The sequence below is a fragment of the Zea mays genome, chromosome 1 (assembly GCF_902167145.1).
Source record: "Zea mays cultivar B73 chromosome 1, Zm-B73-REFERENCE-NAM-5.0, whole genome shotgun sequence".
In the NCBI taxonomy this organism is placed as follows: Eukaryota; Viridiplantae; Streptophyta; class Magnoliopsida; order Poales; family Poaceae; genus Zea; species Zea mays.
Window position 1 is genome coordinate 175,806,060 of NC_050096.1, and position 26,989 is coordinate 175,833,048.

Below are 26,989 nucleotides of genomic sequence, written 5' to 3' on the forward strand. Positions count from 1 at the left end.
GTTATTAATGCAAAAAATTGTTACCTGTACATATTGTCAGATGTAAGAAATATTTATGTGTATATAAATATAAACATATTTATATAATGAGTGACCTCTTGATAAGGTAATTATTTATGTTTATCATAAACCACTACACAAAAACATCATCACATGCATGGTCCCCATGGGGAATGGGGATGTGAATGCTTCTCCACCCCCATCCCCTTTTACCATTGGGAGAAGAATTTTCCATGTTTCTGTGGGAAGAAACTTTTCCATCCCCATCCTTTGAGGGCTGATTTAGTGACTAGTGATTTGAAGGGAATTCGTAGAGGAGAAAGCCCCTTTCTATTCAATTTGATTAGGAAGGGGGTTTTACCCCTAGGATCCCTTCCAAATCCCTGGTCACCAAATCAGCCCTAATGGATGAATTCCATGGAGAATCGAGGATCGAGGCCCATTATCATCTCTAGTTCCTACTTCTCAATAGATTAGCACACCAAGATTAAGTGTTATAACAATTAATCATGCACAACCGGAGGTAGATTTATTTTTTGTGGCCAGAGGACGTTGAAAATAAGGCCTACGTCGAAAACAACCTATTTTTAGCGACATAGGTCCTATTTTCGACAGCCTCTGGCCGCAAAAAACCCAAAAATAAGGGCTAATTTTCGGTAACTGCGCCCTATCCATCGAAAATAATATTTTCCGCGAAAATATCTTTGCCGTCGAAAATTAGAATCTATTTTCAACGATCGGCACACTAGCCGCTGAAAATATTGTTTTTATTTTTGGCGGTTGTTTTCCAATCCGCAGAAAATTGCTATGGTCTATTTTTTTAGCCTCCCTAATGCCACCGAAAATAGTCAATTTCAGGGCAAAAAATATGCATAAATGATATTAACACCAAATTCAATAATAAATATCAGCTTCACCATAGCACAAATATCACAACAACACATTTCATCACAAATCTATCACAATCCACCACAAATCCATCCCAATACATCACAAATCCATCACAAATCCACAATTCACGACGAAAGTCAATTCAACACATTATCCATGTCTCAAGCCTACCAAATACACATTTATCACATATGGAGGTCATTTGAGTTGTGCCCACTACCTTTAGAAGCGAAGAAGTTGTTTACGAAGTCATCTATCTGGTTTGGAGTCTAGAAAAAATAATAAATTAACAACTAAAGTTTTAAGTTCACCACTATTCAAATGAATTATTTCTTAAACTAACCTCCTCTGTATAATCTCTTCCCATCCAGAAGCTCCGGGTGCTATTACCACTGGTGGTGGAGTATTATACATGTTGTGGTCCATAACCCCCAATCCCTACAAAATCAAGGTAAACTAAATTTCAAGATTTAAAGAAAGGTAAACCAAGATTCAAAAGGTTAGTTAGAAACGACAATTCTAAACTAAATTGAACTTGAACAGCGCACCGAAGCTGGTTCATACCGAGTTATAGTTCATAATAAATTAAAGTATAGAACTTATCGACACACCTGAGTTGGCGGAGGTGTTGGAGCATGTATTCAGCATTGAGGCATGAACGACTAAAATTGAGGGAAACGAAAGATTGTTGTTGTGTGTGCTCTAGAAACCATATCTGTGTTGCAAATAAAATATATTAGGTATATGATATATATGCGACTGTGTTGAGAATAAATGAGACACTCACCAAAAGTGCTTGTTGCGCCTATGAGGTGTAAGCAGCCATGTACTCTTGTTGTCGATGAAAGCCAATTGCATGTTTCAGATCTCTTCACGAAGCCTTTCTTCACGATCCCTCGTTGCCTGCTCTATGCTCGAGCGCTGACCACGACTGCTACCACAACCTGCATGCTACGAAGAGCCTTCATGAGAGCGCAACTCCGTTGAATCGATCACACTGATAAACATATAATACCTTCAAAAATAAGAAAAATTAATTATTGGATCATAATTTCAATCTTATTGAAAAAATAACACAAGTTCATACCGTCCATGGGCATTTCCTCCAATAGAATACAGAACTTTAGCATCGATGGTAGGCGCTCCTCGACAATCATAGTCTTCACCATGCTTCCTAACCATCTCCCACCCGTCAGTCTCTTGCAATACAATATTAAGGTTCATCACATATATAATGTATAGCCATATGACAAGATAACATTAATCTTAATAACTACTAACCAGACGCTCAGCGACAGCCTGACTGTATAGCTCATCAGGGTTTTCACTGTTCCCCCCATGCCCTCTCCTATAAACATCAACTGGGCTCGGGACAACTCTAGTTTGAGCCTCTTGCAAATATATGAGTTTAAATTGATTTCTTTTCTGAGTAAAATAGAATATGACATACTCACCATTTGTTTCGCCAATCGAATATGTCGATCAGCCCCCTAGGTATGGTTGACTATGACCTCATCCTTGTCCTCATCCTGTTGATGGCGTTGTCTATGTCGATTCATGTTTGACTTTGCAATCCACTCTAGCGAAGTCCATATCTCACACAAAGCCATATAAGCCTATGCCCGATGTTTCATCCATGGAAGAGTTACCTGCAATCCTGCTTCTAAGTGTTAGCACATAACATTCACATCTGAATGACTGGTAGATTAGTTTTTTTTACCTCCATGTACTGGTCCACACTTAAGTTGACATCTAAATACTATCAAAAGTTGTTGTTAGAATGACCTCAACGCTTTATGTACGCGTTCACAACCTGTAGACAAGCATTGGAAAATGCATCCTTGCACACCTTCTTCACATTTTTTTTTCTAATACTCGGTCTGCATGTTCTCGAGCCTCAGGTTCCACATGATAGCATATCTATCCAACATAAAAAATAACATTAGTATCAAATAATACTCTTACCCAAAAGTCGTGCTTCATGGCGCCCTGAGCTGTTTCATATGTAGCATGTGGAGCTAGTGCGAAGTGTGACCATCTAGTGCAAGGAACCACCACCCCTTTCGAGTCAATCAGAATTCCAAGATTATGTAGACGACAGAGGTTACCTAAGACTTGATTAACATGTCTATGGTGACCTCTACCATCGAAAGACGTGTCCTCCCATTAGCTACAAGACAAAAACAAGAAACTCATGTGATATGTATAATGTACAAGAAAATAAGGAAATAAGTAAGAACATTAACAGCCAAATGTGAATACCTATCACCAACTGATGATCAGAACGCGAGCTTCTGATTGGGCACGCGCTGATAGAGGCAGGACAAAGTGGCCCTTCCAAGTCCCATCCGTTGAAAGACAGGAGGCTTGATGGCCTCATCCTTGTCATACTCCACGACCTACTCCTCATGGCCCTGCTCCCCTGTGGTCGTGGCCTCCTCCTCATAGCCCTGCACCCCGGCATATGTGGCCGCAGCTCCTCCTCATGTCCCTGCACCCCGGCATCTGTGCCCTCCTCCTGCTCTTCCTATGGATATGAAACCAAGATAAGTAAGATACACTTATATATAAGTGAATGACAAATAAGAGTAATTGTATAAACATTTACCTTAACACTTCTTTGTAGCGCGATATGTCTATCACATAGCTCTAGTCGGGCGTGTCTCAGCAACACCTCCTATCTGCTCTGGCTAGAACTCCCTTGGAAGAGGGAACCCCGTGCAGTAGGGAGTATGTTGTTTTCCACACTGAGGAACCCTCTCGTCGTGTGCCTAGTTTTCTTACTACTCATCCTGTTCAATAGAAAATCATTAAAAGTATTAGCCCTAGAAAATTAAATATAGTTAATAAAAAAGAAAATAATAAATAAATAATTTAAAGCAACTACAAGTAAAATATGCATTACACATCAAAATTCATCGGCATCATGATCAAGGAGTCTTCTTCGACCCAAAGCTTGCCATGTGGCCCTTTTCTTACTTGCTAGTCGTTTTTGTTTCTCGGTGATAGTGATATCATCATGGTCTCTGACTAGTGAGTTGAGAGAAACACCCTCATCGACAACAAAAGAGGTTGGCAATTCTTCTTCTTGATAAACCACATCGACCTGGTCATCTTCAAATTGATAACCAACAATGCAAGGACTATGTAACCTTTCCCTAGGGTTAACCTTGTGAACTACCCACCATGCTTCTAACTTCGGACTTGGGTACGACATGTAGTACACCTGCTCGCACTGGTGTGCAAGGATAAAATTATCATGGACTTGAAGTTGTTCCTTGTGCTTGACTTCAGCTATGCCATATTGATTTTGTCTAATCCCATTACAGGTATCAAACCAATCACACAGAAAGAATACTACTTTTAGAGTTTTGTTCCCTACAAAATTAAACTCAGGATGTTTTGAATGATGCCATAATAATTAGTGTCTCTCCCTTGTGCATCGACTGCCCTAATCACAACTCCAGTATTACATGTGGCTACACGAGGACGAGAATCTTCGTATTGGGTAGAACGAAAACAAAAGCCATTCACATTGTATCAACTAAAGTTCTACAAGTCACCATCCCATAAGATAGCTGTCTCAAATCCTCGTGTATGTTAGGGGTCTTTGTGCACTGCAAATGATAAGGAGTTAAATGACAAATACTACCTCACTAAGGGCTAGTTTGGGAACACCATTTTCCCAAGGGATTTCCATATTCCCAAGGGAAAATGAAAATACCATGGGAAAATATGGTTACCAAACTAACCCTAAAAAGGTTAAATGACATCAAACTAAGGGATATAAAGAGTTTACATGATCTAGAAACCGATCAACAAAATACACGCTCGTGAATTATGAAACCAACTTTAGCAAAAAAAGGTTCGGCGATGCATCCTTCTACTCTTGCGTAATTTCTAATCATGGCTCGCAAGTATTGGAGTGCTCTTTTAATGTGATACAACCACCTATATTGTATAGGGCTACCAACCTTTGCCTCATATGGAATGTGAATAAGTAGATGCTGCATCGGGTTGATGAATCCTAGTGGAAATCTTTTTCTAGCTTGCATAGAACACCAGTATTTCTTTCTCCAACTTCTCCATCAAATTTTACTAATTTCTTTATCATAGATGTGCTTGTAGAAATAGCTTAGCTCAGCTATTGCTTGTCACATGGCGTCGGGCATGTAACCATGAAACATGACAGGGACAACCCTCTCCATTAGTATATGGAAGTCATGACTTCAACCCAATTAGTTTTCCCGTTTTCAAATTCACAGCTCGCTTCAAGCCTACAGTGTAACCATCAGGAAATTTTAGTTTTTTCATCCATGTCATCACCTCGATCTTGTCCCTAGGGGTAAGATAGAACAAGGCACGTGGCGGCTTGCCATGAGCACCATGGTTGGTTGGTTGCAAATCTCTGCTAGATCTATTCGAGCTTTCAGATCATCCTTTGTTTTTTTTCAAAATGCATGCATGTGTATGAGGGTTTTGGAAACACTACTTTGTTGGTGCATGACATGAATGTTGTGCATAGGAATCAACGACACCATATAAGGGAGCTCCCACAGACCACATTTATGTGTCTAGTTGTTCTCAACTTTGAATCCTTGGTACTTGTTCCCTTCTTCATTTAAGACAAGGTTATTCAATTGAGCATAAATTTTGGTTGCCTTCAAACATTTTGGTGTTCCTTTCGTGACCAGATTGTTCTTTATAAAGTTTTTCTTATTACTCCTAAAGGGGTGTTTCCTAGGCATTCAACGTTGATGATAATTGAAGTAACTCATCTTCAGACCATGAACAAGAGAAAGCAATCTGTATTCGAACCGCAATACAGACATGTCAATCTACCATGCGTACTCCGATCGGAAAAAATACCGAACACCTAGAAGTCATGCACCAACCACAAATACGAGACTCGAAGGTTGATTTTCTACCTTTTGAAAACATCATATGCTTTGACTCCTTTCCAAAGCCCCTTTAACTCTTCAATCAAGGGTTGTAACATGGCATTGAGTTTCTTTTCGGGATGGTACATGCTAGAAACATAAATTCATACTTCATACACAGAGAAGGTGGAAGGTTGTATGGAATAGCAAAGACATGCCAACATAAGTATGATGATGCCATTTGACCAAAAGGTGTGAAGCCATCGGTCACGAACAACAGCAGTTTGGACTCGCGTGAGGGGTAGAAGACATGTAAACAGGAAAATGAATTGATACATAAGGATTGAACTGAGAGCAAATTATTTCTTTATAACTGGATACATGAGATCTGTGTGATGGACACTAGAGATCGAGTTTATGAGGGTGGACCTCACCGGACCGGAACAGGTTTATGAGGGCGGACCTCACCGAGCCAGACCGAGTTTATGAGGGTGGACCTCACCAGGTTAGACCATAGATAAATACTATCTTATTACAAATGAAGAGTTCATGCTTATGCTAACTTATAGGTAAAAGGTATGGGGCTGACCTAACCGCCCAGGCGACGTCAAGCGCAGACTCCTTAGTCAAGCAGCGTCCTGCGCTGCCTCCGTTAGGGTCGAGGCCAGAGCTTGGTCGGTGGTAGATGACAGCAGCCCTGAACGCCATGGAGCCTAGCCGGTGGCCGACACATAGGATCGCAGAGGTCTTAGCGCTGCCCTTGAAAGCTCACTTGTGCATGTGGTAGCCCCCATGGGGCCTTGCAACTGGCGATCCACCTCCAGCGAGGTCAAGTTGACGAAGGTGTAGCCCTCGTTGGCCTCCTTCCTGAAATCAATCGGGAGGTAGAGGAGACCATAACGCTGACATGTCCCCTACCTGGCATGCTAAAGGCCAGAGTGTAAACTCCAGCCAGGTGGCAGAATGCACCCGCCTAATACAAACGACATGGGGCAGCCTAAGGTTTTCCTGATGAGATGGACAAACACAAGAATATACAAAGGTTTAGAGTGGTTCGGGCCACCCGAGCATAATACCCTACTTCACTGTGAGTTGTATTGCTGGGAGCTTGAGAAAGCCTGGGTCTGGATGAAGATGCCTCGATGGGAGTTCAAGTGTATATCTCCCTCGAGTCCTTGAATGGGCTCGAGCGTCGTCCCCCCTTGCAGCGTATGTGCTCTTCCTTTTATAGTCCAAGGAGGGCACATTACAAGGGACCTGGACCCCGACAAGTGGGCCCAGTGATATAATAAATATGAAGCGTGGAACAATGAACAAAGCTTGGTGGAGCAAAGTCTTCTCTTGCGATAGGAAGATATCTTTGCTTGGTCACCGTGTGGATTCTATGACCGAATTTACCTTTGTCATGTCTTATTGGCATGAGGGCGAATGCTCTAGTGTAGGTTACAGCGTAGACTGGCACACTGACGTGCGTAGGGGTACATGGACTGTGTCGTCCTATCCCCTCCGCCTCTCTCTGTAGCGGGAACTATAGAAGTCATGATGAGGGCCGCCCATGCATGGCACAGAGAGTCAATGGTCTTGCATCGGTAATGCACGGGTTACTAGCATGACCCATGCCTTGTGGACTGCGCGCGCCGCTTGTCACTGGTGTGGAGAGGCGCACATCCTGCCCACATTCAATGTGTGTGGCCTCCACGCCAGAGCCACGCGTTGGGCCACGCCTGGTGGCTTTCGCCATGCACCATAGGCCACATGCCAGCACAGAATCTCTGCCTGAATAGAGAGCAGGGGCTAGGAACACATGCAAACGTGGCACCACAGACCTCCCCTTGCTAGGGGTCCGATGGGCACTTGTGCAGGCCCGGGCTCCACCCGTAATGTCCTGGACACATGGCGGCATCGGACCTCCTCTAGAAGAAGGTCCAGACGGCATAAGTAACGTTTCGAGGCTGCCCCACAGGGGTCCGACCCTAGGGTGTAGTTATCGTGCAATTCCATCGACGAGGCACATGGTGACACCAGCCTGGAGGCCAGTGGCCCCATCGGACGGGCCCAGACTCCGAGCCGGGATAGATCATCCGTAATCACATTGCTACAGATAGCCACATGGGTCCGGCCTCGACCTAGCAGGAGTGGGTAGCCCAATCTTGGGGTACCGAAAATAACAATTGTTTAAGAAAAAGTACTTGAACTTGATGGCCATGAGCCATGTCACAAAAGCGAGTATACTAACATTTGTTTGTTCATGCAACGACTCTTCGTAATCTTTTAGGAGCTTAAAAAATCTCGAAACCTCTAGTGTGGGAGGATCCTCAGGGCTAAGTAGATGTTGCGAATCTAGCATAATATTGGAGCAACAAAAATATATTTCAATTGTAGGTCACCATTAAGTAGAATTAGAATATAATAGCCTTTAAAACAATTTATTATCAACAATCCATAATATTCTCCATATAAATATTCAAGTTAATTTCAATTTAGTTAAGAATAAAACAATTTCTTGTAGCAGAAAAACATGTCTAAAACTTGAACTCGAACTTAAGAATTTATCCAACTCATTTTTATCGTTAACTATATGCTCGAATAGTGCTTAATAATACTATATTACTTAATTGTTGCACTTAAGAAAAAATAAAAAGTAAATGTAAGTCGCCTAGAGGGGGGTGAATAGGTGAAACCTAAAATTTACACTTTAAACACGTACTATGCCCAGGGTTAGTGTTAGAAATAATTTGGAGTGCGGAAGGTAGTTCTCCTTGCTACGAGTTGCTCAATCAATGCAGATAACCTTGGAAGCAAACCCAAATCAATATGAGCAAGGGAACTTTAGAGAAAGGAAGGGAGGAGAAACAAATCAAGTGGAGATCAACACAAATGAACACGATGATTTGTTTACCGAGGTTCGGTTCCAAAGAACCTAGTCCCTGTTGAGGAGGCCACAAAGGCCGGGTCTATTCCAACCCTTTCCCTCTCTTAATCGGTCACACAGACCGGTCGAGTGCTTCTCCTTAATCACACGGGTCACTAAGACCCCGCAAGGATCACCACACAATTAGGTGTCTCTTGCTTGCTTTACAATTCACTAAGAAGGTTGAGAAAGAGATGAAGAAAGCACAATTACAAAAACCAAGCAACAAGAGCGACAAATAACACACGTATCACACTCTCTCAAGTCACTAAGCACTAATGATCACTTGTCTTAATTGTGGGACTTGGAGAGATTGGAAGCTTTGAATGTGTCTTGGAATGGATTGCTAGCTCTTGTATTGAAATGTGAATGAGTAGAGTGCTTGGATGAAGTGAATGGAGGTGGTTGGGGTTGTATTTATAGCCTCCAACCACTTCCTAGCCGTTGCTCCTTTCCTGCAGACTGCAGACGGTCCGTGCCCCCTGTCCGGACGGTCCGCCCCTGCACATCCACGTCTGGAATTGCAACGGTCAGCAGTAACCGCTATATCAATGGCTATAGTGCATTTAATGCGTCGTTATATGTCAGATAAAGTAGTCGCGAACGGTCCGGCCGTGCACCTCGGACCGTCCGCGAAAACGCTAAAAATACATCTTACCGAACTCGTCACCTTCGGGTTTTTCTGGGTTTTCAACGACCGGACGGTCCGCCCCTGAGGGCGGATGGTCCGTGCTTGGTCTTGGACGGTGCTTGCTTCTCCTTCGGACGGTCCATAGTGTTAACTCATGTTTTTGCAGTGTTCCTGTCCGAGGCTCACATTGGTGTCACGGACAGTCCGCCGCAAGGGCCCGGACGGTCTGCACATAGGTGTTTTTTTCCAAAAAGTTTCTCCTATCCAGAATAATCTACAGTATTCTAGACTGTCGACTTAGAGTGGTTGTAGATGAAACTTATCCACCTAACAAATGATCAACTGGGCAAACTAGTTAGTCCATAAGGTTTGTGATGGTCGTCAAACACCAAAATCAATTATAGGAAATGTTGAGGCCATTTCCCTTTCAGTAAAGAGTATATTAAAAGGAAACATATGATATTATTGATAAACTAGCCCATCTGGTCTAGCTCAGAATTGCCAACCTAGGTCCAACACGGTCTACCCCCTCACGCACGAACTCACGTCCTAGACCACAACCTAGGTCTAGGCCAAGATTTCACTGTTCCGCCTAGGCCCAAAGAGGCCTCAGCACCTTCACTGTGATCTTGGCCATCCAAAACAATCTAAACCAAAAATATGCATGTTTAAAAACCCAAACAAAAATTAGGCGACATGTGTGTAACACCCCGTCCACTCCCAGACTGATGGTACTTACTCCTGGCAACTCTTTATGATCATATATTGTCCCCACAGACCAACTCGGGTCTTTTATGCGCACTTTGTCCTCACTCATGCGCACCCGAGAAAACTTCTCGGTCGGTCACCCATCCCAAATTGCTCCAAGACAAGAATGCTTAACTTGTAGGTTCTTTCAAGATAGGCTTCCGAAAAAGAAAATGCACCTTGTTGGTATGAGTACACTATTAATTCTATTAAGCCTTGGGCCAGGATATCACAATGTGAAACCCTAGTTTATTCTTCTCCTCTTTCCACATAGCCCTCTCTCCCCCTAAGCGCTCTTCCTTCCCTTGCCCTGTTCCCTGTCTTTGCCGAGAGAGGCACAACTAAGTGTTGGAACTACCCACGTGGCCCCTCGCTGGTCTGTGGACAACTTGGGGAGATCGTGTCACCGTTGAGTGCCCTTGTGGCAGTGCCCTAAGGCCCGCAACACACCTTTGTGCCTAAGATCGTTGGTCGCGCTGCCACTTCCCACGATCTGGCAGCATCATAGATGGCTAGGTAAGCCCTATATGCTTCTTCCCCTTCCTCTGTTTTGTGTGCTTGAGTGATCAGGAATTATGGTTTCTTAGTGTTAGGGTTTGGGAAAATAGGGATGTTGGGTTAGGGGTTCTTTCTCCCATTTTCTACATCTCTACTATATTTAAGTGTGAATCTTCTTCGTGCATCCTCCGGAGCATGTCCCTTTGTCCCCCTTCTACCTTCTAGGCCCACTATTTCAGCGCTTAGCCAAGAGCCCGCCCGCACGTGAGCGTGCTTTCCTGCCCTACATGCGGAAAGAGAAAAAAATGTAGGACACACATGTGGGTAATCAAACACGTGATATTTTTGATCCAAACGAGCAGTGTTGACCACTACAACACAAGTGTTTTTTGTGCTATGCTAAAGAGAGATACTATATGCATGTATATGTAATTGGAAACTTTTTAAAAAATAATCTTGTTTGAATAAATATCTCATTTAAGAGAAGCATACCTATATGGTACATAGAAATTGTAGCAATGTACGAGAAACTAACTAGTACTATTCTAACTAGGTAGGAAACACGAACCTGAGACTTTAGAGGGGGTTTACTTGGATTCATCCTAAAAACGAAGGTATTCTAGCATCTAGGATTTGGGTCCAAGCCTAAAACCATGCCTCTGATACCACTGTTAGGTATCTAGGTCATTATCTCATAACCCTAACCACTAGAATATATAGAATTGATAAGTATACCTTCAGGATTGGGAAGTGACACCATGCGGTTATTAGTCCAGTGATTGGAGTAGATGGAGACAATGACGGTGGCTTTCCCTTCACTAGCAACGTAGATATTACATCAGATCTCGGTGTGAGTGTGTATGGCGAGAGGGTATGGCAAGCATTGGTTCACATGTCAGTCCTATGCCTATTTATGAATACGGTGTGAGGGAGGGCGCAACCAACATGTTCTTACACCCCTGATTAGGACATGAGCATGGTGTTCGACTCGGTCCCCTGATAAAATGGATGAGATCAACATGACAAAGCTATCACCAATTTGTTAAGTTTGATTTATGTGTAGGTCCAATAAATGATGACAAAGAAGGGGAACATGTCCATGACAAAAACTATTCTAAGTTATCTCCCAAGTTTAGCGAGAAGAAGAATTATGGCCAGGTAAGATAAAAAAATTCAACCCCTTTATGTCTTTTGTTTTGTTGGTCCACAAGCATCACTATATTGGACACTATTATGATGGAATTGTGAATGTAGGTACCCTTGAGCAAACAGAAAAGTCAAGGCCATGGTGGAAAAAGGAAATCTATACCGGTGGCCAAGATTTACTCAAGCCAACCAAATTCAACAACTCATGCCATTGATTTAAAGGAGCCTGATCATCAAAGTTCACTTCCCAGTAAATTCTCTAAGAGGTAGGTGCCCATTTTCCTTGTGTTCATAGACAAGTTATTTATTACCATTCCAACTAGTAATTCTATGATTTTATCTGTGCATTTTGTACAACCATCTAGGTTAATGAAAATTTACCTTATATGGAAATATGTATGTTTTCAAAAGATATTATCTTCCTTAGTTAATAGTTATGTTTCATATATTAGCATGTACTCCCTTCGTTCATAAATATATGAGACCATTGACTTTAAAAAATAACTTTGACCACTCGTCTTATTCAAAAAATAATGAGGTGTCATTTATTGTTTTGTGATTTGTTTTATCACTTAAGATAGTTTGTGCTTGACTTAAAATTTTACATTTTTGAATAAATATTTTGAATAAGACGAGTGGTCAAAGTTTTCGAAAAATTCAATGGTGTCATATATTTGTGAACGGTGGTAGTATGATGTACCATACATATTGTGTATCATAGCAGCATATTGTACCATATATATGATGTACCATATTAGCATATTGTGCACATATGGTCATATATATTAGCATGTATGATGTACCATTATAATACATATATCTTATCATTTTGCTCCATTTAGAAGTACGAACCATCATCAACTCTAATCCTTCATCCTTTACACAGGAGGAAGCAACAACTCCAAAAATCATCTTCTATTTATTCTCGAAAGGTTGGTATCTGATACTAATTGTTAGAATGACATTATGCTGGACATTACTAGTATTCCTATTTATCATTTCCGTCCCTAATATTAGACCATATATGTATGTAATTTTATAGCCTATAATAATTATGCTAGAGAATATTTTTGTATTCTTTATTTTGCATGTACACTGACTATTGTATAAGTACACCCTATAATAATACAGAATTTATTCCCTCTATATTATTTCATGATATCACTCTAATTCATAATCTAGTCTCTCCCTTCCCGCTCCTCCCTTTCTTACTTACCATAGATGAACAACCATAAGTAGATCCAACTGCATCCATTGGTGCTATTCTTCCCCCATGAACTCTATGGCCACCTCTCCATGGTATACATGGACTCAGGTGCTTCTTAGCATCTCTCTATGACTCTGTAGTCTGTTCACTCAATCTATACCTTCTTTTGAACTCATGGTGGGTGGTGTGTCTCACTTGCCTAGTACTACCTCTAACTCTATTCCAACCTTGTCTTCATAGACCACTTCATCTAAACAATGTTCTTGTCTCATCATCTCTACAACCATTGTGTAGCTGCCACATTGAGCATCACATCTCATTGTATGTTGACGATGTTGTCTTATTCGTTTAGCCAACACTAGAGGACTTATCAATGACCATGTCCATCTTATAGTTGTTTGGAGATGCATCAGGGCTACAAACAAATGTGTACAACAACTCTATGGTCCCAATACGACACTAGGGTGAGGAGCTCTCAATGATTGCCATGACCCTTCTCTATGAGATCAAGGAATTTCCATGCAAATATTTTGGTTTTTTGTTGTCGATAAGGAAGTGGATGATGGCAGAATCACAAACCATCATTGATAAGACCTTCGATATGCAACCTAGGTGGATGGCTGCTCTACTAAATACCATAGGGTAATCCATCCTCATCTAGCTTGTGTACATCGCCATACCAATCTACATGTTGATAGTTATAACTATTGATTATTGACAAACGTCATCAAAGCGTTCCCAAATGGGTGATTCACACATTGACAAACGTCATCAAGCATTCCTCTAGAAGGGACATTGGAGTGCTAGTGGAGGCACTTCCCGAATCCTTCTTAAAGGGCTTGCAAGCTAATTGTGTTGGGAGGCTTAGGCATCCACAACTTGGAGACCTTGGGATGGGCTCCCGAAATGTGTTAGTTATGGTTGAGCAAGATTATTCATACGCAGTCATGTGGGTTGAGTTTGATGTTGCGGTGCATGCTTACACCAAATCCATGTTTGCAATCTCGATCACTTCTACAAAACACAAGAAATCTGGATAGAATGATCGCTCCTGGACAATTCCGACTAAGATCTAGAGTCGACTCTAATCGGTTTTGTCAAAAGGCATGTTGTATGACAAAATATGATTAGGCCACTTTAAGACTAGACTTGGGTTCACAACATTTTTGGAGGTCTCGCGTTTGCGGTGATTGTCGACTATCTATAGCATTAGGTTGCTTTAGAACAATGAGTTGCATGCGAACCAAGAAGAGGTCAATTATGGACTCCGTCGAGCTCTGGTTAGCACACCACCAAATTCACCTACTATTGATTCTTCACTTGTGCTATTGTTTTTGAGCCTCACAAGCACATTTGGAAGACTTTGGAACCATTGAAATGCAAGTTCTTTCTCTAGATGGCAACACAAAAGCGCTACTAGACGATAGACCACATGGCTCGTCATGGCTTGCATCACCCTCCATGGTGCCCTTTATATATGTGACCAAGAGAATGAGACTATTGACCATGTCTTGATATATGTTTTCTCGAACGCATAGGAGAACTACATGTATTTACATATTAGAGAGGAGAAGTCTTACAAAAGAGGGGCCTTGCTAGGCAGGATCCCCTACATCTTTCTCACACATAGGAGGACTATTACATGTCTTGATACCTTGCGTGTTCTCTTGCCAAGTGTGATTTATGTGCTTCATGATCTAGGACTTAATGTCCTTGCATCTTCACAAGGTGACAAGTTCCAATCTTGGTGGCGCTGAAGCACATGGAGGGCACCCAAGGTGGCAAGAAAGGACTAAACACATTAGTCATCATCATTGCTTGAGTGATATGGAAACATTAGAATTGATGCGTGTTTGACAAAACCTCGCTCTTAAAGGCGATAGTGTTGCATGAGGTGCATGACCAAGGTCACCTCTAGGTGATGATAGGAACCAAGGCATTGGGATCTTTTCTAGGACATTAGTAAAGCTATGTTGTTTTACCTAATTAAAAGGGTGTAAGTGAAAAGCCTAATTAAAATTGTGGAATCGACATGCATTTTTGATCTGTTTTCTACTTACTAATATAATGATACATAGACCTCCTACGTGTTTGATAAAAAATATAATCTTTATTTGTAAATTTGCGTCCGATAATAAAGTTTACATAAAATCTTACCCTTTTGGCCTCTCTATGAAGGATTTTCAAACCAAAATAGTGATGCTTTGTTATAATAGCACCGACGAACCGTACCCTATCCCTCTAGCAATGCCACATGCCTTCATTATGCCAACGTTCAATAGCACACACTAGCACCGTCACCTTGCTCATGCTGGAACTTCTGTTCTTCAACACCATGCCACCACAAACTATCTCGTGCAATAGATCATTACACGCACAATTAGACATTCCTTCTTGTACAAAAATTGGCATTTCAGTGTCAATGCTTCTACACACCACAATACTTGGACCTCATATATCTAATGCAATAATGAAAAAGAATTTGGCAACACACTCACATCACCCTTGACAGATAGCTGCTTTTTCCCGTCCCTATACATCATAATAAAATGCTCAATCCGAGCACATCACTAGAAATACATATAACATCATCCAAGCCTTTCTAAGTATGTCTACCTCCGGAGTTTTGGGTTGAAGCTCTTCTTACAACCACTAAAATCTTAAATTTCCAAACAACTAGTGAAGCCCTATTTGGGTCAACACCATCATATGGTTGCCATTGGGTTTTGGATGTCGATGTTATCCTAACTTTTCATCCACAATTCCCCACAAACTTGTTCCTCGGTCTAGGTGCATCCTTACCAGATGCCTAACAAACCAAAAAGGATACTACCACTTTGATTTCTCTACTAATTGCATGATCCGTCTTTTTTGCTTTTTGGCCTTTTTTGGGAAAAATTTTCACAAGTATGCCCTTTTCGGTTTGAATTCAGAAAATGGACCCTTACCTCGGCGTCATCACTATTGGCGCCGTGTTTACACGTCTCGGCGCCAAAATAGATGGCACCGAGATCTTGCTCCGGAGCGATGATGTGGCGTCTATGTGGCAAGGGTCTGCGCCGTCACTATTGGCGCCAACCCCCGGCGTCTGCCTCGGCTCATGCGTTGATAATTTATATAGATATAAGGTGCTTTTCAGATAAGCAAAGACTCGACCAAATAAAGGAGATCGATGCGGTAATACTAGTATATGTTTATTGTGTATACTATACTATGGCACAAAAATTCAGTCACGTCTCTAACACACACACAAAAAGATAGAGTCCGTTTGAAATTCTTAATTTCCAAAGTGATTCTAGAGTTAGGTTTTAGTGCCTCTCATGCCAGCGCAATTTTTTTCTTAAAAATGAATCTATACTTGGCTTTATCTTTCATCCCACCTATTGATATACTCCTTCCATTCTTTTTTATTTGTCGCGGTTTAGTTCAAAAATAAACTAGTCAGCCACAAATATTCGAAAACGGAGGTATTCCCTTCGTCCCAAAATATAGTTCTTTCTAGCCTACTTTTTTCCGTCTACATTCATTAAATGATAATGAATATAGACATATGTGGAAACCACATTTATATGTTGCTTAATGTATATGTTATTAGTCTAAAACGAATTATATTTTGGGACAGAGAGAACATTATAATATTTATTTACTTACCCTTACCTCTAGTTCACGAAAACATCAACATGTTGAATCGACTACCCTTTATAAAATATATTCTGAAAATTTAGTGGCGAGACTTCTATGCTTTTTCTATCTATGGGTCTCTTGGCCTCCGGTTGTTAAACATGTATATCAATTTAACGTGGCCACACTTCTATGCTTTTTCCCTCCCATGTTATCAGGGACCGTAGCGCCATACTTTATGTAGTACTACCTCGTAAATTACTGCATTTAGAGCGGCATACATATCTATATAAATTATCAACGCACACACGCGCGAGCCGAGGTCGAGCGGCCATTTGCAGGCGTCGGGGATCAGCGTCAATAGTGATGGCGCCGAGGTACGCTAGGGTCCATTTTATGAATTCAAACCAAAAAAGGGTCTATTTATTTTGGCGCCATCATCAGTGCTCCGGAGTGAGACCTCGACGCCATCTATTTTGGCCCCGAGACGTGTAAACTCGGTGCCAATAGTGATGGCGCCGAGGTAAGGGTCCATTTTCTGAATTCAAACAAAAAGGGCATACTTGTGAAAAACTTTCCCAAAAAGGCCAAAAAGCAAAAAAGACGGTTGCATGATTATATCATGTTGTTTTTATGGATCATGTTTTCCATATGAGGATCGATCTACAAGTCTTCTTCCTAAAAGGTTTTTAGAGGAGCATGACTCGTGCATCCTACCCGTTGGCTCGGCTTTAATGCCAGCGCAAAGGACCCATCATGGTGTAATTTGATGGTAGTTGTTGTGTGATTTGTTGGCAGCACCCATAGGTATTTATAGAAGGAAACCATGTTCGGTTCTAAAAAATCTACACCAGATAAGGATCCGCATCAGATAAGGATTCACACTAGATAAGGATATTGATGATCCTTATCAGATAAGGACTCTAGAATAAGCTTTTCATATAAGGACCCTAGAATATGTGGCAAAACAAAACCACAAAAGGAAGCCGCGGGCGCGCAAGACTTGGTCGTCGAATTCGGCGGAGCATTCACGACCATGTCATGCGCCCACACCCTTCGCCCCAACCTACCCACCTGACCCAACACAATGAGATGATCGAGAGAGCGCGTGTGTTCTTCCTTCTATAACTCACCTAACACATGCAAGACCATAGAGACGATTCAAGTATTTGATTCGAGTTCCCTCCACCTCAACTAGTAAGGTGGAACTAAATGTTTCCACACTCCTCTAAATGTTTCCATGCACCTATCCATAAATGGGCCTTTGAGATTTTTAGGAATAATTCTAAAATTAAAGTGGGCTAGGCCTAATAATTCCAACAACCCCACCAAATCTCAAAGTCCCATCATGACTTTGCCTCAACCCATTATTGTTTAATATAATAATATTTTCAATGGAGATTGTTAAGTAGGGATGGCAGTCACACCATCGGGTGCCGGTGCCCACGGATTTCACACCCATCAGGTGTGGTTTTGGGTGTCAAATTCCATCCATGGGTCTACACCCGACCCGACTTGCAAAATGATGGGTTGGGGTCTAGGTGTCACTTTTCACCCATGGGTGCCAGATGGGCCCCAAAATACTAATTTTGAGTAATTGTTCACACATGATTTATATAAGATTTCCTTATTATTTGTGATGCTTTTATTTAATTAATTCCAATTATAGATCACCCAAAGGATGCCCAACAACCATCAGGTACCTAGCGGGTGCAGAGATTGGTGTAAAAATCCACTCATTAGGTATTATGGGTGTGGGTGTGGCTTGATGTGCCGGGTGTCAACATGGGTGTGTTTCCTCGACGAGCACCACACCCACCCATTGGCAGTGTTAAGTTGAGCTTCCACCTACAACAGTAAGCTACACTCATTCACCAACTTGAACAATGGATTAAGCCTTAAATTGCAAGTTTTGTGCAAACAAATTTCACTTATAGTCAACTAATACTTGACCTCCAGTAGGCTACTTCGCCGTTTGGAGCATATAGGTCGTACTCTCTCTAGTCTCTTCATGAGCTTATAAAGATAATAACTTAAATCTGACAGACTGCGACCGTCCAACAATCAGGCTCACATAAGTGTATTCTTTCAAGAATGTTCTACAGGACAACGTCTTTGCTACTTAAAGCCAACAAAATATGTTAAGGCTATTGCCAACCTGCCATACATGAATTGAGAGTCTTGCATCTTTGTTGAGTGAGTTAATTAGGTTACTGTCATGCTAACTTCTAGCTTATTCTTCCTAGAACTTAATTCATAAGATCTTCAATCACATTGGTTGGGTTACCACTTGGGAATAGATTATATGAGTCTCAAACCCATCTCCTTGGATGTGGCGTCTATCACATTACATGACAAACCCCATAGTGAAAGGATGAACCAGATTTTTCTCAATGTGGATGTAATTTACGATAATTACTCTAGAGTTTCTAATTTTTTTGACAGGTTTTTAACAATCTCTTGATGTGTCTTGATGACTTCATATTGTACTTAGAACCGTCTACCTTGGTAATCATTGTTTGATTGTCACATTTAATAAGAATGGCTGACTACAATGGGATCTTTACAATAGGTAAGTTCATCAATATCTCATGAAGCCTATCGGACTCCACTACAGTTGTGTCTAGTGCTGCAAGTTATCCTTCCATAGTAGACCTCATCAATATGTTGTTTCCTTGATCTCCATGAAACAACAACACCTCCAAAAGTGAAAACATGTCCACTTGTGGCATACTTTTCATCCACATCGGATATCCAATTGTCATCAGTATGTCCTTCTAGTACCGTGGGATAGTTAGAATAAAGAATTTTGTAATCTATATTACCCACCAAGTAATTCATTACACGCTCTAGTGCACGCCAGTGATCACCTCTTAGATTACTAGTAAACCGACTCAATTTGGTGACATCAAAAGAGATGTTAGACCTCGTAGCACCATCGAGATACATGAGGGACCTAATGATATGTGAATGTGTTAATTTGTCTCTACCATTACATTATTATTACAAAGGATCAAACTAGGATCATTGGGTACTAGAGATGGTTTGCTATCTTTATAGCAAAAATGACTCAACATGTTCTCCACATAATGAGATTGTGTTAGACTAATCATATTATTTCCCTTGATCAGCTTGATGTTCATAATAACATTAGCCTCACCTAGATCCTTCATTTCAAAACTTTGGCACAAGAAAGACTTGACCTCATTGATCACATCAAGGCGTGTTCCAAAGATCAGTATGTCTATCAACATACAAGAACAATATGACTCGATCGCCACCATGATAGTTGTACACACATAGATCAGCCTCATTAACACTAAAGCCTACTGATATAAGTGTCAAGTAGAATTTCTCATTCCATTGCTTAAGTGCTTGTTTCAAGCTATACATAGATTTATATAACTTACAAACCTTGTCTTCATGACCTTTTACTACAAACCCATCAGACTGTGTCATGTAAATTTCCCTTTCTATCTCTACATTAAAGAAAGCTATATTAACGACCATCAAAGACCATGCGAGGTAGCCAGGGAGAGTAGAACACAAATAGTAGTCAATCTAGCAACATGTGAGTAAGTATCAAAAAAAATCTTTGCCTTCTTTCTGGGTATAACCCTTGACCACAAAGACATGCCTTGTACTTATCAATAGTACCATTCAGCTTAAGCTTCTTCTTGAACACCCACTTGCAAGTTGCAACCTATAGGTTTGCTACCATACGATCGATCAACAAGCTCCCAAGTCCCATTGGAAATAATAGAATACATCTCACTATATACAACTTCTTTCTAATCATCCACATCAGGAGATGAGAAGGCCTCAATGATCATTTTGGGAGAATCATCTATAAATAAATAGTGAACTCATCATGAAAAGACTTTGTAGTCCTTTGTCTCTCGCTCCTCTTAGGATTTCACTATGAATCTCCTTATGATCTAGTCCAAGTGTATGTTCAACATGCTTAGACAATTTAGTAGACATAGGTGTTGCATTTGTAGTTTCATTCAAAGGTAATCTAAACATGATACACAAATCTTTCATAGGAAATATGTTCTCAAAGAAAGAAACATCACACGACTCTAGCAAAGAAACACCTTAGATCTAACCATTAAAAATCTATGGGCAATACTATGATGAGCATAACCCAAAAAGATACAATCCACAGTTTTAGGTCCCAACTTACACTTTTTGTTTATTGCTACATTCACTTTGGCCAAACAACCCCATGTGCTTAAGTAAGAGAGTGAAGGTCTTCTCCTAATCCACTCCTCATAGGGTTGTTTCTCATTATTCTTTAGGGTAACTCTATTTAGGACATGAGATGTAGTCAATACTGTCTCCCCCACCATGCCTTAGATAATACATTAGTGTCTAACATGTTGTTAACCAGGTCACTCAATGTGTGATTCTTCCTTTCGGTGACCCCGTTTGATTAGAGCAAATAGGGAGGCATATCATGTATAATACCATGTTTCACATAGCATAAGTCAAAGTTATTAGATAAATATTCACCTCCTTGATCATACCTAATTATTTTGATATTTTTCTCAAGTTGGTTTCTACTTCTGCCTTATAGATTTCAAAGTAGTTTAAACCCTCATCTTTTGTTTTTAGCAAGTACACAAAACAAAATCTAGACGTGTCGTCAATCAAGCTCATAAAATAACCTTTTCTACCATCTATTAACACACCATTTATCTTACAGATATCTGAATGAATGAGTTCTAGTGGTACCAAGTGTCTCTACTCAGCTACCTTGTGAGGTTTTCGAGGGTTCTTGGATTGCACACAACTATGGTACTTAGAGCATTTGATAATGGCGAAATTCGGAATTAAACTCATGGTGGAAAGTTGAAACATCAAAACAAAATAAATATATCATAAATGTGATGTCAAACACTGGCATCACTTTCATTAACGCCATTAGAAATAAAGTTCACATGCATATTGCAGAAATCAGACATCAAAAGTGGAACATTCCTCCACACTCATAGCTTTTACCAATAAATTGTCCACACCTATATATGACAAATTTATCAGACTCAAGAACTGCTCTAAAACCATCCCTACACAAAAGGGAGCCACTAACTAAATTCGTGTTCATAGTAGGGATATGTTGTGCGTCCTTGAGCGACACCATCTTTCCCGAAGTAAGCTTTAGATCGATCGTGCCAACACAATGAACAGTAGCATGCGACCCATTCCCCATCATCATGAAAGAATTCCGAGCGATCCAATAAAAAGAAAATAGAGTTGTATTAGAACAAACATGAACAGTTGCACTAGTATCAAGCCACAAAGTAATAGACTGAAACACTGAAAAATAGAGGGTGAATTACTATACCCACTAGTTTCCGCTCCAGCATTGGCATGTTCGCAGTCTTCTACTTTGGTGGAGGCTTTCTTCCTTTGGGTGAGGACACTTCTTTGCCCAATGATCAGTAGTACCACACATGAAGCAGCCTTTACCCTTCTTTTTCTTCTTCTTGAAAGAAATGGTAAGTTTGGGCTTGGTTTTCTTTCCCTTGCATGGCCTTTTCATTGCCATGAGATTGAGATATCTACTGCATGGCTGCATTGGCTTGACTTTCAATAGTCTTAGATCGTCCGTCCTTGACTCGAGCTTTATCCTCAACATCAAGAGATGCAATCAAATCTAAAACTGATATATATGTCCTCTTATGTTTGAGAGTTAGGTGAAATCCTTCCATGAAGGAGGCACCTTAGCAATGATGCCACTAGCCACAAACTTGTCAGGTAGGTTGATCTTTAGCTGCTCAAGCTTCTTTGTCATGCACTGTATCTCATGAGCTTGCTCGACTACAAACTTTCCAGCAGTCATCTTGTAGTCACGATATTGCTCCATCATGTACAACTCAGCATCGGCAGTTGTGATGCCATATTTGGCTTTTAGGACGTCCCACAACTCCTTAGTGTTTGTATGACGCAAGTACACATCCCATAGGCGATCTACAAGTATACCAATCACACCACCCATAAAGAGAGTGTTAGTCCGTACAAGCCTTCTCCTACTACGTAAGATTACCCTTTGGGTTGACTTCGGATATTCAAAGGACTTGCATGGCAGAGAGCCATAGCATCACATTTGCCATCTCTTAAAGTTCACGCTAGAAAACTTCTTGGACCTCAGAGCATCAACAAATCTAGCTATAAAACCAAAATTCCTAGAATAAGGTTTTTGGTTTGTTGGAGACATTTGGTTTTAATTTAATCCAAAAATAAAGCATAACCATAACGACAAACATGTACATAAAGCAAATGGATCTAAACATGTGCATCATGTCAATCAAGATTAAAACATGAACTAGTAGAACTATGTCTAAACAGATTAGAAAAAACAACATGAAAGACATGATGAGAGAGATGGTTGTACGTTTGTTCCTTGGTAGCGATGGGATAGAGAAGACAATGTTGATGTTCAACACCATCTCGTTCTTGACAATGACGTGAAACATCCACGTGACGAGGAGGAAGACGAGTCGTGGCAACGCGGTTGAACACGACGAGGAAGCGATCGAGCAGTCACATGGATTGCTTCCCAAAAACCTAATTCACCCTCTCCCGATGTTGGATTGCTGAGGATGACAGGACCTGAGACCTGATGACCTGTTTGTCGGTGTGTGGCGATGATCGAGATGAAGTAGCGTACGTGGCGATATAGTAGGCAGGAAGCCACAAGACTAGATGTGATGACTACTACTGTGTGATTTGATGACAACACTCGTAGGTATTTATCGGAGGAAACCACATTCGATTTCAAAAAAAATCCGCACCAAATAATAAGGATTCACATCATATAAGATAAGGATTCACACCAGATAAGGCTTCGGCCTGCCCGGTCTAGCGAGGCGAGCGACCTTCTACCTCTCTCCCAACATATACGAGACCATGTAAAACTCTCCACCTCAATTAGAAATATAAGAATGTTTCCACACTCCTCTAAATATTGACATGCATCTCTTCATGAATGGACATTTGAGATTTTTCTAGAAATTATTCTAAAATTAAAATAATTCCAACAATTATCACGCATGCTATGCAGCAAGCGTGTTTGCATATGGTCGACCCCCAAAGAGCATTATTTTTATGTACTCAAGAGAATACTGCTGTGATACGTGAAAGGCTGGCACCCCATGGTCTTCAGCTCTCTCGTTGCTCTATCAACACCCTCACAGTGTACTCCTATGTTGATTGAGCCAGTTGTCTGGATACACGACGACCCACATCTGGTTAGGCTATCTATAGTAGATCCTGTATCACAACTTCTATTTTAAACTTCTTTTTATAAATAGTGTCAAACAATGTTATTTATAATTCTACGTTCTCTATTTTACATAGTCCACTGGAGACAGTTTTATTGTATTTTAATTTCTTGGTGAGAAGAGAACCTCATTCATTGCTCTTCTAAATGACAACATTCAGTGCCTTGCTCCATTAAGAAAACCGAGTACAATGGGGGTTGTCAAGTGTCAACGTTATCGCCGAAGTTTGCTGGTTGGGCCAGCTGCTCACTAAAGTCTGTCGTCCTCTACAGAAATCTACATTTGTCTACAGTGACAACGAAAGTGCAGTTCTCTGCGCAGATCCGGCGCAACATTCCAATCTTAACCAAAGGGTTTTCTACTCTTAACCGAGTCCACTCTACTCCCGATTGACACCACGGAGGCTGTTATACGAGCATCTCTAACAATACCTCAAACTAGTGCCACAAATTTAAATATAGGGCTCTATACAGGAATCTCTAACAATACCTCAAACTAGTGCCACAAATTTAAATATAGGGCTCTATACAGGAAAAATTACTCCAACAGGCAACAGTGTCTTATTTTATAAAATTTGATCAAAAAATTATAGGGCACCTTCTCAAGTGCCTCAAATATACTACACCGTAGTGGGCTGTCCTATAATCTAGATTTAGGGCTTTAATGTTGGAGTGGAGTGTTTTGTTGGTGCCCTAAATTCTATAAAATATATTCATTTTAAATTATTGGGCATTTTTATATGTCACGTTGTTGGAGATGCTCTAATGGCATTGTCAGTATTTTCCAATCTCCGTCATTAATGATTGGTTCTAAGACTGTCTCCAGTAGGCAGTGTAAAATAGGGACGTAAAATTGTAGATGACATTATTTTACACTATTTGTAGAGTAAAGTTTAAAATATAAAATGAGATAGAGATGGGGATGTGATAGGGGATCTGCTAGAGATGGCCTAAGAGCATGTACAACCCTAAACACTTGAATCGATTTTTCAATTATAAGAGACAACTAAAAGACTACATAATATAACTCTGAGTCTTTAGATCATAAATGCAGTTAAGACATAATATGTATAGAGATTCGTGCTTGTTTTTTGTCACTTAGCTCTTTAGAGGCCACTCGTTTAATTGGGTTTGTACATACCCTGATAGAAGATCATATCTGCATGCCTGTATTAATATTAGGCTAGGTTAGAGGATAACTTTGATTCTTTCCTTGTATGTACACTCACTGGTGCATAAGAACGGCCTACAACAATAATAGAGAATTTATTCTTCCTATCTTAATTAAGCTATACCAAGAAGAGTACTTTGGGAATACTAATTTAATTTCTTCATCTTCCATGTTTTCCTGTTGCTTGAATGTTGAAGTCACACTATCCTCATTTTGGATGAACTGCTAAATTTGAAAACTATATTATCTTGCATTTCAGTGCAATCCTATCGCATGCAACACGTTGTTCAGTGGTCATGAGAACAAAAGAGATCGTATAGTGAGTTGCTGTTTACCTCCAAGGACATTTCTTTGCATTATTGATGGCTTGATACCGCTATACATTCCATTGACAACTTACCATGTGGACATTTCTTAGCATTATTTGAATACATTCCATTCCATTGACAAAATTTTACAAAATTAGTAATTTAAACTAGATTTTCACCATATATGCACCCCTACCAGTTGTTATCATGCGCTCTTAAGCTATTTGCACCCTCATCTCTCATCTGGTTCACATTGTCATGAGCCAGGCCGTTTACTGGGCGCTCTACCATGCTTTCTCATAGTACTTTGATCATGTTACCACTTTTACATGTAAGTTTGACCTTATACATTTATTTATATGAGTTGACTTTAAGGTTCAAGATGTGGTTCTATTGGATGATGAAGATATCGAACCTAAGGAAGAAGTAAAACTTGAGATGTCTGACAGACTGTAAGCTCTTCTCGAGCGTTGTATTCATCATGTACACTGTTAGCTTATCTTTTAGTTTATGTTTCAACTCGACCAATTGTGTTTTTCAGGAATGAACCAAAGATCTACTACCCATCAAGGTGAATATTGTGCATTTTTCTCCGAATTCATGCATGGTTTATCGGTGTTCATTTTACACGTTCCGTTGGCTTTATTATGTGAACAGAGATGATCAAGAAGTTGTCGAGCTCACCAGATCTGATATCAGATGTCTTGATCCTGAAGTATTTTTGTCGTCACAGGTGATCAATTTCTACATCAAGTAAGTGGCAACTTTATATTATGGTTTTTTTCTTCTTCTTAAACTGCTTCAGTGTATCGCTTATACATCAAACAAATAGGAAGTAATCCGTGGAAGAATTACTATGGGAGTATTTAGGTGTTAATGCATGCTCTCTTTTTAAAAAATAATGCTTGGTCTTCTACTGCTGCTTCGCATTATATTGTCCTAAACACCACCAAACTATTCAGTGTGGGCTATTTAGTTGAAGAATTTGTTGTTAGATAATTGCCTACTTTTAAGATTAAATTGCTACTAAAGCAATCCCTACATAAACAACACATAGCAAATAATAGCATATTCCACGTAGTAGATTAAATCTATCGCCAAATTATCTAGCAGAAACAAGAGCGATGAACTCATCATTACTAGCATTGAGAATTGCTCTAGCCTGGTCGAAGCTGGGTTGTGGTATTGCTGAAGTTCATAGATGTCGTAGTACAGATAAACTCGATGAGTAGTTGCGTGGTTGCTGCCTAAAAACCCTGATTTGTCCTAACCCGTGCACGTTCTACAACTAAGCAAGGTTTTGGAGATATTGCTCTCTTGTGACTTCAGGGATGAAGGAGCCTGAAATCAGGTCGCACCAATGACTCCCTTGTCTAAAATCCTAACATGTATTAGATTGATTGTTTTTCGTGCCTTATGAGAAGAACACTCTCTTTGATTATACACGTAAACAAGGTGGCTGACAAATTGCCAGGGTGGAAATCTGCCCTGATCACCAATGCTGGAAGACTGACTTTGGTTAAGGCTGTCCTCACTGCCATTCCTATATACCATCTTCTTGTCCTTTTATGCCCTAAATGGGTTATCAAAGCCATTGACAAGATTCGCAGGGGTTTCCTCTGGAAGGGCAGAAAAGATATCAAGGGAGGCCATTGTGGTGTTGGATGGACAAGGGTGTGTCGTCCGCTTAAGT

At 40.6% G+C, this 26,989-nt stretch overlaps 1 protein-coding gene across 2 annotated transcripts in view; it reads left to right on the plus strand.

The window, feature by feature from the left end:
• Positions 1-26,989, plus strand: part of LOC100382789 (uncharacterized) — a 49,786-nt gene that overhangs the window by 15,119 nt on the left and 7,678 nt on the right. Inside the window, exons 3-9 of one of the 2 annotated variants that reach the window (NM_001175493.1) lie at positions 11,622-11,716; positions 11,813-11,970; positions 12,591-12,636; positions 25,248-25,307; positions 25,672-25,748; positions 25,838-25,867; positions 25,954-26,049. In NM_001175493.1, coding sequence (NP_001168964.1) covers positions 11,622-11,716; positions 11,813-11,970; positions 12,591-12,636; positions 25,248-25,307; positions 25,672-25,748; positions 25,838-25,867; positions 25,954-26,049 — 562 coding nt within the window. The remainder of the gene's footprint in view (positions 1-11,621; positions 11,717-11,812; positions 11,971-12,590; positions 12,637-25,247; positions 25,308-25,671; positions 25,749-25,837; positions 25,868-25,953; positions 26,050-26,989) is intronic. The other variant, XM_008646002.4, reaches the window with a different exon arrangement.